Source organism: Pungitius pungitius, chromosome 13 (assembly GCF_949316345.1).
Source record: "Pungitius pungitius chromosome 13, fPunPun2.1, whole genome shotgun sequence".
NCBI lineage: Eukaryota > Metazoa > Chordata > Actinopteri > Perciformes > Gasterosteidae > Pungitius > Pungitius pungitius.
This window is the reverse complement of record NC_084912.1, coordinates 3,504,870-3,517,342: the sequence shown is the minus strand read 5'-3', so window position 1 is coordinate 3,517,342 and position 12,473 is coordinate 3,504,870. Positions and strand designations below refer to the sequence as shown.

At 48.1% G+C, this 12,473-nt stretch overlaps 1 protein-coding gene across 1 annotated transcript; it reads right to left on the bottom strand.

Annotated features, from left to right (window-relative positions):
• Positions 1-897: 897 nt before the first annotated feature.
• Positions 898-4,213, bottom strand: LOC119214215 (D(1)-like dopamine receptor). The gene has a single exon (XM_037465829.2). It carries the CDS (start codon positions 3,748-3,750, stop codon positions 2,248-2,250), a length of 1,503 nt encoding a protein of 500 aa, XP_037321726.2. The 5' UTR covers positions 3,751-4,213; the 3' UTR covers positions 898-2,247.
• Positions 4,214-12,473: the final 8,260 nt, after the last annotated feature.

Below are 12,473 nucleotides of genomic sequence, written 5' to 3'. Positions count from 1 at the left end.
ATTGTTGGCGTGAAACATCTGTGTTCAGGATAAAATCAAATCCTAAATACAGTTATTCTATGTGCAACAATAACAATTGCTTGAAGAATCTTTTCTTTTGTCCTAATAATAAGGTTACCCATCCCAAATTACCCACAAAGCATTGTTCTACACTAAGACAGGGGCTATCTACTGTTTTAAATGGCCAATGCATGGACACATTCATTTACTTTGAAAACGCTATTCACATAATAATAAATAAATGCAAAGTATGTTAAGATCTGTTTATGCTCGCTTAAGCGTTATTACACTGCAGCTGTTTTTTCTCATTCAACACCAACAGACATGTTTCCACTTGTAGTCATGCACATCAAGCGCTTTGAATATCCTGCATATGGAAGTGAATCTCCCCTAAGTGAACACCTTACACAAACTGCCGGGGGGAAAGTCGAGACCAAATAGAGCGACGCTGATGGTGTGAGAGCCAGCAGCAGAAGTGCAGCAGGATGTTTTCTGCAGCAGAAGTTCAGAGGTCACCGGACCGCCTTCAAGTCCTCTCCAGCTTTTGCAGGGAGATGAGGGCTCCCGCTGCTGCGGTTTGAAACAAGCCGCTGATAACTGCAAACATTGTCTCCATTGTGCCCGAATTGAACTTTTCTCTATTCAATGCTTTGACCTTCATCACTTAGACAGGTTTTTAATCTTCCTGGGTTGACTGCTGAGGTGCTTTGTGCCTTGTCTGACGACTTCAGTAATTCTTTTTCCACTTTTCCTCAGGAAAGCGATTATGTTCCGTGCATTATTAAAATGTCTTTCACAGCAATTCCTTGATAATGACTTGTATTTTCCGATGTAAGACTGATAATACAGGAATGGAGGGTGGTGAGGTGACAGAGCTGAGACACACCCGCATGGTAAAGGTTTATTTTTCAACAGTCCTTTATTACATCGTGAGGCTTGTGCCGTATGAACTACTAACCTGTTGCAAACATCATCATCTTAAAGGAGCATGTTCAGAATTTTGCACTTCAGCCCGATAGCCACAGGTATGAATGAACAACAACAGCACATTTCCTGTGTAATAGCGTGTGGAACATCCGAAGCGGATCTTTGACATTGGCTGGTTGTGTGTCTGTCCTCCGTCCTCCACCCGACTCCGCCTTCACGCCCAATAGATTGTGTTCAGTGGAACAGCACAGCTTGTACCAAATGTCTGCAGGTTGCCCTCATATTGACATGCTAATTCAATTAGATTTGTATTTGTCCTTAATGCACATAAACGAGCCAAAGAACGACGTGAACGGTGCCCAAACACTGTAATACCAGGAACAAAACAGCAGCACAACAACAGTTCCCTTTAATTTGGGGTTAAATTACATTCAAATGAAAACCTGAGAAATTATATTTAACAACAATGCATGAATGAATTGTGTTGTAAGAGACCTGAAAGAAAGACGTGATGTGAATGGTTCTCGGTACATATTGACAGCTCTGATCCATTCCGGGCCTTCATGTCACAGTTTGACATGACTGATGTCACAGGCGCAGCTTGATGTCTCACACTTTCAACTTCAAACCTGACCTTCAAAATTCTTTTAAACTTTTCTACAAGTAAACAGCAGAAGTTTGAGAGCGCAGGAATGGAATAGTTTGGAAACATTTGGCGCTTCGGTGTAATCACTTTAATGAGGTTCCACGTATGCAAGAAAATCCTTATTCAAAAGGTGCCCAGATTGGGAGCATTTCAGTTGCCTCTCAAAGAGCCTCCTGCTCACAACAACGCTAACAGCCACAACAAGGTAAACAACAACAAGAGAGCGGACAGGATTAGCGTTAGTGTTGACCTGAGGGGGGGGACAGATGCTACGCTTCTGCTACTGTGCCGTCAGTTGGGACCGTTTCATCAGCTTCAACCACAGTGTGGGAGCAGTGAAGATCTGTGGCTCTTGTTTACTCTGTGGGTCTAATTGAATTAAACTAAATATGCTTCCACTTAAATAACCAAAAACACAAAAAAACGGGGCAAAACAGTCCAGTAGTCACATAAATAAATCAGTAAATCGTGAAGTTGGCATTTCATTTGAAGCCTTTTACCAGACATCCGAGAGGAGCTTGGTTTTAAAGTCCTCCATCATTTCAAACGAAATAAAAAGAAAGAGGGAATAAATGTGCCTGCAGTTCGTTTTTTAAGTTCATGCTTTTATTTTGAAGGCAACACAGCTTAACTTCCTGTTTCATCATGGCCGCCAGCCCAATGCGCGTTCTGTCCTATTCATCCTGTTGGATTTGTCCGGGCAATAGAGCGTCACTCTCCAGCCCCATCGCCGAGGTGAACGGCGTGATCGTTTCCAAGGAGACCTCCGGGTCATCCTCCAGCTGGACGGTGGCGGGCAGCAGCGGCAGCCTGGCGCTCCGGCTCCGGGAGCCGTTGGAGATGATCGACTCCTCGTCAAACTGGGGGCTTGTGTCCTCCAGTCGATCCGACACGACGTTGACGGAGCACTGCTGCGCCGGCTGCTGCGGCGGCGGCTGCGCGGGCACCAGCGTCTCCTTGTGGAGCGTCGTGTCGTGGTGGTAGGAGACCAGCTCGTCGCTGAAGTTCACGGCCTCCACGGCGTTGCTGGAGCACATCTGGTTGCAGCCCAGGATGGTGGCGAAAGCCCGGCGGAAGTCGGCGTTGAACGCGTAAATGACCGGGTTGAGGGAGGAGTTGGCCCAGCCGAACCAGACGAAGACGGCGAAGGTGGTGTCGCTGACGCAGGGCGGGTCGCAGAACGGCACCGTGCAGTTGAGGACGAAGAACGGCAGCCAGCAGAAGACAAACACCCCCATGATGATGGAGAGGGTCTTCAGGACTTTGGTTTCCTTCTTGAAGGAGGACTTCAGCGAGGCTTCCTCGTTGGGCCTGTGCTGCTGCTGGTGCTGCTGGTTCCGGTTCCCCCCGTAGCCTTGGTTCTGCGCCTGCTCCGCCGCTCTCTCCAAAGACGTGATGCGGCGTATTTGGGTCTGGGCGATCCTGTAGATCCGGGTGTAGGTGGCGATCATGATCACCACGGGGATGTAGAAGCTGATGAGGGAGGAGGAGATGGCGTAGGTCTTGTTCAGGTTGGCGACACAGCTCCTGGCGGCGGCGCTGGCGTTGAGGTTGCTGCTGTTGGTGAAATTCCTGCCGCCGGCCGCCATCATCTCCATCACTTCCCCCATTGCCTCTCCACCCTCCTCGCCGACCTGATGCCAGTTGAGCTGCACGGGGATGAAGGAGATCAGGATGGACAGCGACCACGCCACCCCGATCATCACGAAGGCCACGCGGTGAGTCATCTTGCGCTCGTACTTGAACGGGCTGGCGATGGCCCAGTAGCGGTCCACGCTGATGATGCACAGGTTCAGGATGGAGGCTGTGGAGCACATGATGTCGAAGGCGATCCAGACCCCACAAAAGCGCCCGAACAGCCACGTGCCCGTCACCTGCGTGATGGCCTCCCAGGGCATCACCAGCACGGCCACGAACAGGTCGGACACGGCCAGGGAGATGACGAAGAAGTTGGTGACCTTGGAGCGCAGGTGGCGGAACCGGACCACGGCGGCGCACACCAGCGTGTTCCCGAGCAGCGTGGACACGATGAGCAGGAAGAGGACGCAGCCCACGAGGACGCGCACTCCACCGCTCGCTCCGCCGCCGCCGTCGCCCTCCTCTCCCTCGGCGCCCGTCCCGCCCAGCTCCGACAGGTCCTGGGTGAAATTACTCCAAGTCGTGGTGTAGTTCTCCATTTTGCTCCCCACGGAACGACTAACGGTGTTAGCAGGGAAGGGGGGGGGGGGGGGATTAGAATCCGCTTCTCCTCTGCGCGGCGACTCCGGGCGCGCAAACCATCCTCTGATCCCTCAGTGAAGAGAAATGCGTCTTGCTTGTATGTTTCTTCTTTTTAAAATCAGATCCTAAGTCCGCACTATTTATCCTCTCTTAATAACTTAATGATCACAGGGAGGGAAAAGGGTGTCCGTCCTGGTCTTTGGTTCCAGAGTGGACTCGCAGCGGACTCACCTCTGTCCAGTGTGAAGCTCACACTCTCTCAGTCAGGTGGAACCCTGCGGGGGGGTCGTCGCCTCCCCGCCGCAGGTTGCTGCCGTCCGATTCCACGTCGAGTCTGAAGATATGTGTAGATTTCATGTAAATACTTTTACTCATCTGTCCTCGTGCGCTTCCGTGACAAATAACATGTGACTTAATGAAACAAAGGCAACAAGAAAAATATGACTATGAAATGAATTTGTTCCATATTATTTTAGCTTTGTCTATTTGCAATGATTTACAAGAGAAATTTTCCTCTTTAGAGTATCCAAGTAATTTTGGGAAAAATATGAATAATCCAGATCAATAATCAGAATGCATTATATAATAATAATCAGGAGTTTATTTTCATAATTAGACTTCTTCTGTAATATGTCGCCTCCTCGCTGTGATTTTATCAACCGAGACCAGAGACCTGAATGAAAAAAAGATGATTAAAGCTGGAGTTATTTCAGTGCTGTGATTTTTCTTTTCAGCGAAAAATAACAAGACGTGCACAAATAACTATTTATATCCCACTTTTGAATACACCCACATAAATAAGCACAGCATGTAAAAGGAGAAGTCGAGTTGAGCCCATTCAAGGAAAGAAAAACTCCTGAACCAACTAATAATATATAATTAATAGGTTTTAGTGCGTCAGACGCATCCTTTTAATTCCATCTTAATGATCAACGCATATTTGACATTACATTATTTTAGAGGTCATGCTCTAGTACAATTATAGCATCTTTTGAGAGTACTATTTGTCGACATCTTCCTCATGGTACCCTGTGTTTAACCGTTAATGACATTTAAAAGCCAGGTGCTTCTTTACCTTCTGAGGTTGTTATGAGGCCCTCTGCTGGTGTCACAATTGACGCATTGAGGAGCAGAATACCAAAAGAGGCTTCGCATTTCGGGGCTCCATCCACCATTTGGTTGGTTTTTCTCCACAATCTCTGAATTCACGACACGTAATTGCTGCATTTCGACGTGAATTCCACAGGATCAAATGTTTCTTTTGTCCTTCTGCTACATCCACAGAGTGCCTTTGATGATCTTGTGCCGTCATTCATCAAACCCTGGTTTGTTAAAGCGAAGGGCAGATTGGCTCCAATCAAAAGGAAGTCAAAAAAAACCTTTTATAGTTGGTGCATGAAAGAAAGGCCTTCGGGCTTTGTGGGACCCTGAAATATGTTTTGCTCATCAACCGTGGCTTTAATTCCTCGCCAGGGAGCTCGGTCGGTTTGAGGCTCAGTGAGAAGTGTTTTATGGAAACAAATGAGACACTTTGCTTAGAGTGGACTTGTACGGATCAACTAAGTTGCTCAGTAGAACGTAACTACTGCTAGAGTTTTGTCACGTCATCTGGGAGTCCGGGTCCAAGGCAAAGAAATGACCCGAGGCCACGGCGGTGAGTTGGTCATGTGACCACCAGATGGCGCCACCTGTCCACTGTTGTACCTCAACACGCCGAAATGTGGAGCGAGCTACTCCTGAATTATTTTGTGTCCTCTTTAAACTTACCAAAGATAATGTGACAAGCACAACACTGACATTGACAGTCCAGCGTACTGAAAGTACTCGTTACTTCTAGATCGTTGTTGTGTAGAAGCTGCTGTTTAATGCAACACAAAAGTTGCATTAAACAACTGTGAGGCACAAGATATCTCAGGTAAGAGTTCATTCCTAATAGTTATGTTCCTTCATTGCTTGTGAAGCTCTTGGCATCACACACTGAAGCTCCAAAGAGCTTTGTGCGACTTTCAGATCGCAATTTGTTGTTTTTTTTCGACGCATCTCCCGCTTTTGAAGTCAAAGTTGCTCCGATTGCTGCAAACCCCGCCCCAAATTCCCAAAATCAAAGGGTGTGTAGATAGCACTGCTTAAGCAAACCGTTCTCCTAATAACACAAGTTAAAATAACACAGTTTTGTTGAGGGGCCGGCGACAGAAAGGTGGGATCAAGACTCGCATCAGTTATTGAAGACCGGTCTCACCTCACAGGCCGCTCGGACACAACGTCACTGGCGAGTTTTAAGTGACGACGGTGGTTCCTATTATTTTTATCTCAATGATGAACTTCATTGCAAAAAAGTTGTGCATGGAAAGTCTGTCAACACGGAAGAGCTGAAATGAGTTAAAACATGCAGGCAACAGGAAATCGAATACATCTTTGCTCTTCATGTTATTAAAAACTGTCTCAGGGAGCTTATCCGAGGGGGGGGGGGGGGGGGGGATAAAGCAAGCTCGAGTATTGGCACAGTTTGTGCTCCGTTCATTCTCTCAGCGTGGATTCCGTTGCTGCCCTGGGGCCTTTGAGAGATTAAACTGTCCTCAATAACTTTCATAAATACCCTGAAGCATATGGCTGTTTATCTGCACAGATCTCAGTAATGTCAACACCTTCATACCCTTTTAGAAACCTGTGAGATCAGGAAAAGGTCAAACCCGGTGTGCGTGCGTGTGTACGTTGATTTTTGTGGGAACAAATACAGCTTTAAAGCTTTTGTTTTCCAGTGCAGCATTGGAAGAGCCGTATGGAAACAACAAAACTGATGAATTGGATAAACCTCAAGAGAAAATCTGTTAAACTACCACGGCAAAGGTTTTCAATTTGGCTTTGAAAATTTGAGAAAGCAAGAGAGATGCACATTACCAACAACAATAATATCTATTTAATAGCTATATGACTCATTATTTTTCATCGTAAAAGTGAGACTGGAGCCAAATTTGCGGTAACGAGCACAACTGTGATTAATGGCAACATCTGTCTCTGTTTGTGGTTGCTAGAGTAAACTTTTTGTTTTCACATGTACTTGCACGTGTGTGTGTGTGTGTGTGTGTGTGCGTGTGTTGGGTAGAGTCCCCTCTGACGCAGGAGGGCGGATCGGGCCGGTCCTCGTCGCCCGTAGTTACGCCCGGTGGCAGATCGGGCCGAGGCTGACGTTTAGACGTCGAGGTGAAAAGTTGAACCTTTAATCACTGTTTTGGTGCTACTGTTGAAGGGCGAGGCCGGCTGCTTATTGTGTGCATGTGTGTGTGTGTGTGTGTGTGTGAAAGAATGTGTGCATACACTTTTGGTTTTAGTTTGAATGCACATAACTATCGTTTGATAATTATGTACAAACAAAACATTCTGACAGGGTTAATGAAAGTAGTAGAAACCAGCTTGTCCCCCACCTGTCGTTGAATCAAAGGCCTGCAGGTGTGTGTGTGTGTGTGTGTGTGTCTGTGGAATGCAGAACTTGCATGAACCAGCCGCGCCGTGAAACTCGGCGGCGCGTCCTCCCCGTGAAGCCGAGTGACCCGGGAGGCATCGCGCCGACATGGACGGAGCGTCTCTGCTCACCCTGAACAGCCCGTCTGGAGGGGTCAGAAGGAGAAAGACGGGGAACCTGTGATCTTCTCCATGGCGTCGCCTGTGAGCGAGATCACGCTCGGTCCAACCCGTGAAGACGACCCGCGGAGGCTTGACCTGTGTCTGGGGGCGGGGGGGGGGGGGGGGGGGGGGGGGGGGGGAGGTCAATGCGTCACGCTCATCGCCATGGTTTTCTCCATTGCGCTTACCGCGCACTTTATTGGTCGGTGGACATATGCTGCGACTCGTCTCCACCCAAAGCCAAGTTCCCGTCGGGCCTCCTTCGGATGTCTTGCGTGCCATCTAAAGTCAAGAGAGACAGCAGAACACCTACAAAAAGGTGCAAAGCATCCAACAGCACGTCAATCAAAAGACGGGAAACAAACATCGCCCGCACTCTCCAACGCTCGCCGGTCAGTCGTAGGAGGCCCTTCTGGGGTCGTCAGTTGCCCTCGTTGCTTCAGCGCGAGAAATGTTCTCCGTGCCCACTTTGAGACCCCTCGAGTCGCATCGTATTCGGCAGAAGGATCTGTCTCCTTTGGGAGGTGTTTCCACCAGATCTCCTTCCCGGTTCCAGACCCGAGTGCCTTCAGGCGAGGAAACGCAGCGACGCTCGAACCACGGAGCCCCCGGCGCGGCTTTTGAGGCGTTGCTCCGCCTTTTGTCTCTCACGCGTTACATCATTCCACGTTAAACGTGGAAGTTCGGCTAGTTAGCTTGCGAGGGTTTTTATTTCACCCACAGCCGAGGGTTCAGTGAGGTAAAAAAGCCCAAAGTAGAGAGAGGCAGGGACGGTTCGAGTGGGAGGGGGGGGGGGGGGGGGGGGCAGAAGTTGTGACCCGCTGCTGAACTTTACAGGAATAATGACCCTGGAAGTGTGTGTGTGTGTGTGTGTGAGAGTGTGAAACGTGTTATCGTAGCAGCGTGCTTGTTTTAGATCTTATCTTGGTTTTCAGGGTTCATGTGTTTTGGAGTTAATAGTTGTTATCGTCCCTGATGGCTCTGGGCTTTAAAAACACTCGACTTGGCTGTCGGGATATTTTTAGCTTCTGGGGGATTTTTTGTGTGTTTTCCTTTTGAACTTAAAGGTCAATTCCAAATGTGTTTTTTGTGACCGCTGATTCAACTCAACAAAAATCTACACTCACCGGCCACTTTATTAGGTACCCCATGCTAGTAGCGGGTTGGACCCCCTTTTGCCTTCAGAACTGCCTCAATTCTTCGTGGCATAGATTCAACAAGGTGCTGGAAGCATTCCTCAGGGAGTTTGGTCCATATTGACATGATGGCATCACACAGTTGCCGCAGATTTGTCGGCTGCACATCCATGATGCGAATCTCCCGTTCCACCACATCCCAAAGATGCTCTATTGGATTGAGATCTGGTGATTGTGGAGGCCATTTGAGTACAGCGAACTCATTGTCATGTTCAAGAAACCAGTCTGAGATGATTCCAGCTTTATGACATGGCGCATTCTCCTGCTGAAAGTAGCCATCAGAAGTTGGGTACATTGTGGTCATAAAGGGATGGACATGGTCAGCAACAATACTCAGGTAGGCTGTGGCGTTGCAACGATGCTCAATTGGTACCAAGGGGCCCAAAGAGTGCCAAGAAAATATTCCCCACACCATGACACCACCACCACCAGCCTGAACCGTTGATACAAGGCAGGATGGATCCATGCTTTTCATGTTGTAGACGCCAAATTCTGACCCTACCATCCGAATGTCGCAGCAGAAATCGACTCATCAGACCAGGCAAAGTTTTTCCAATCTTCTATTGTCCAATTTCGATGAGCTTGTGCAAATTGTAGCCTCAGTTTCCTGTTCTTAGCTGAAAGGAGTGGCACCCGGTGTGGTCTTCTGCTGCTGTAGCCCATCTGCCTCAAAGTTCGACGTACCGTGCGTTCAGAGATGCTCTTATGCCCACCTTGGTTGTAACGGGTGGTTATTTGAGTCACTGTTGCCCTTCTATCAGCTCGAACCAGTCTGGCCATTCTCCTCTGACCTCTGGCATCAACAAGGCATTTCCGCCCACAGAACTGCCGCTCACTGGATGTTTTTTCTTTTTCGGACCATTCTCTGTAAACCCTAGAGATGGTTGTGCGTGAAAATCCCAGTAGATTAGCAGTTTCTGAAATACTCAGACCAGCCCTTCTGGCACCAACAATCATGCCACGTTCAAAGTCACTCAAATCACCTTTCTTCCCCATACTGATGCTCGGTTTGAACTGCTGGAGATTGTCTTGACAATGTCTACATGCCTAAATGCACTGAGTTGCCGCCATGTGATTGGCTGCTTAGAAATTAAGTGTTAACGAGCAGTTGGACAGGTGTACCTAATAAAGTGGCCGGTGAGTATATGTTCACCTTAAAATGTCATGTTATTATGAATTAAGTATATATTTGGAAAAATTTACCTTATTTCCTTCCCTCAGCCTGTAAAGAAGTATGTGACCCTACTCATCTGAAATTAGGAATAAGGACCAAAATAATCCCAGATATTAATACTTTACTTCTAATTCACTATTTGTACACTTTGGTTTGAACACGTTTTGGGGCCTGTGCGAGATTGAGAGAACGGCCCAGTCATAAATCCTGCAGTTTGACAGCAAACACACGGCCGGGTCACCAAGAAAACACACACAAAGGTGGTCTCTAGCCCCTGGCTGCAGCTGAGAGGAGGGGTCTGTGTGTGTGTGTGTGTGTGTGTGTGTGTGTGTGTGTTTGTTGCCTATTTATCAGTTTATTGGCTAATAAGAAACAGACAGCAGCTGTGTTCCCATAAAGACTTTTGTTCTAATTCATAACATAACTTTAATTCAAGATCTGAATGAAAGATTCCTCATTTAAATACACCAATCATATGTATTCATATTGTGGGTAAAGAAATAAGGAATAAAAATGTGTCAAAGTTTCTGATTTATTTTTGTTTCATCAAGCAATACGTCGATGATGCACCACTATCTTCTTACTTTCCCGTCCGGTAGAAGCACCAACTGATCTCTGCAGTCTTAAACTGTAAAAGTGGACTAATTTACACTCAACATGGAGGCTGGCATGAATCTGGAGACAAGGGACCGAGGGAGACAGACATAAGCGAATCGGAGAGACCGAACGAGGAAGACATGCGAACAGGGAGCCGTGTGACTAAGCTCTCACACCGGAGCCTTGAAAGCCGAGGAGCGCTTTACCCGATGGGAAGGTGAGCGAATCTCAGTCCTAAATATTTACACTGAGAACAGACAGGAGCCCTTTCAGATCTGTGGTTCTGTTTTTGTCGAACGGATTAGAAAAGAAAGCAGCGGGTCAAAGAGAGTGCAGTTTGTGTCACTCAGAGTGCGTGTGCGACTCAATGATTCAAAATGAGAGAAACGTGTGCGCAGAATCCCCTTTGTCGGCTCACTATTTGTTTGTCTGAGTTCACGTAATCCTTCATACAGAATTACGATGGTCCTTATGTGTGTGTGTGTGTGTGGACGCAATGTAGGACCAATTCACACTGCAATATTAGCCATAATGAAATAATGTGCTCCGATTGTATATGCTCTGTGAGAATAATGTCACATAACGGAACCTACAGTTGGTTCCTCTTGGTTTAAACCCGAGCGACGGGTTAAACAGACGAAGCCCCCCCTCTCCCCTGTAAAAGCTCCCAGAAGCCAGCCGCTCTGAGGGGATCAGAGCTTTCAGACCACTTGTTGCTAATAGAGGGATATTTACTCTAACTGGGGGGGGGGGGGGGAAGGGGGGGCCAGAGGGAGAGTGTAACCTCGGGTCACTGCACTCAGCAACAACACTGACACTAAGACACACAGACAGCCCTGTGCTGCTGTTACAGCGGGAACAGACGGATTCAACACGCGAGCGAGTGTGAGCCATCGAGGGGAAGCTCAGACAGGCAGGAGGTTCAGTGCGGGTCACTTTTGATTAAAAGATACCAGCAGGAGAAGCGCAGCGAACACAGCAGGTGCCTGCGATCAGCTGTCAGGCCGAGGTGCCTGACACCTGCTGTGACGTCATCGGTCGGGGTGGGGCTGGTTGCGCAACAACGCTTGAATGAGGAAGGAAAAAGCCGTGGGGGAAATCCAGCAGGAATCCACTTTCTGTTTTTAAGATACAACGGGTTCTTTCTCAAATATTACACTTCTGTCCACTTTGAATCGTTCAGAACAGAAAAACTAAAATGTCCCATTAAAACAAGGAATTCCATAAAATACATTACATTAAATGTCATTTAGCTGTTTGGTTGGTTGTAAATCTGTGGTTCTCTGTTGAATAATGACAGCCAATAAAAACAACGTAAAGCCCCATGAAAGAAAAAAGCTATTAAAACAGAACCAGGGCCCGAGCGCTTACGCTGTGGGCGGAGGGACGGGTGGAGGGCGCCGACGTGGCACAAATCCAAAGGAACAGCGATTGAGTCAAACGTCCGGCGTTGTCAGCTGAGCGCCGGCTTTGGGAAAAACACCAGCAAATTACCCGGAACAACACAGTCCGACCGTGTTTGTTGTCATTCCGGAGCCAGTTATGCCTGGCACTGCTTCGCTGTAACACCCCCCTCCCACACCCCCCCCCCGCCGCGGTGACACCTACCTCGCCGTTGAACAAATACGGCGAGGTCCTGACCCCCTCCGTGTTTGGATTCGCAGGCTGGGAGCCCAGACAGCCGCGCAGCGCCGCCACGCACGTATCAACACAGACCTCCGTACAGGAATGCAGCCGCGGGCCCGCTTGACTCGGCCTCGGACCCCGCCGTGACCCTGTGTGTGTGTGTGTGTGTGTGTGTGTGTGTGTGTGGGTGTGGATGATCGGAAGCCTTGATTGTTTGTTGTCGCTCTTCAGAACGAAGCTGGTTGCTACTATTAAAACTCTTTGAACCCAAACCTTCAGGGCTCTGTTTAAACATCGAGGACTCCGCATTTTGGACTTACACCCTGTATGATTCAAACCTCCCTCCGTGGCATGGTGCTCTTTTATTTACCATGTGGATGTTGCTTCCTACATGTGCAGAATGTCATCAACGCATAACCAAAAACACACAGCGAGAGGCATATATGTTACCCTGCTGTAGACCGTC

Excerpts from the sequence above, each read along its gene's own strand:
- LOC119214215 (XM_037465829.2), bottom strand. The coding sequence starts at position 3,750 with ATGGAGAACTACACCACGACTTGGAGTAATTTCACCCAGGACCTGTCG.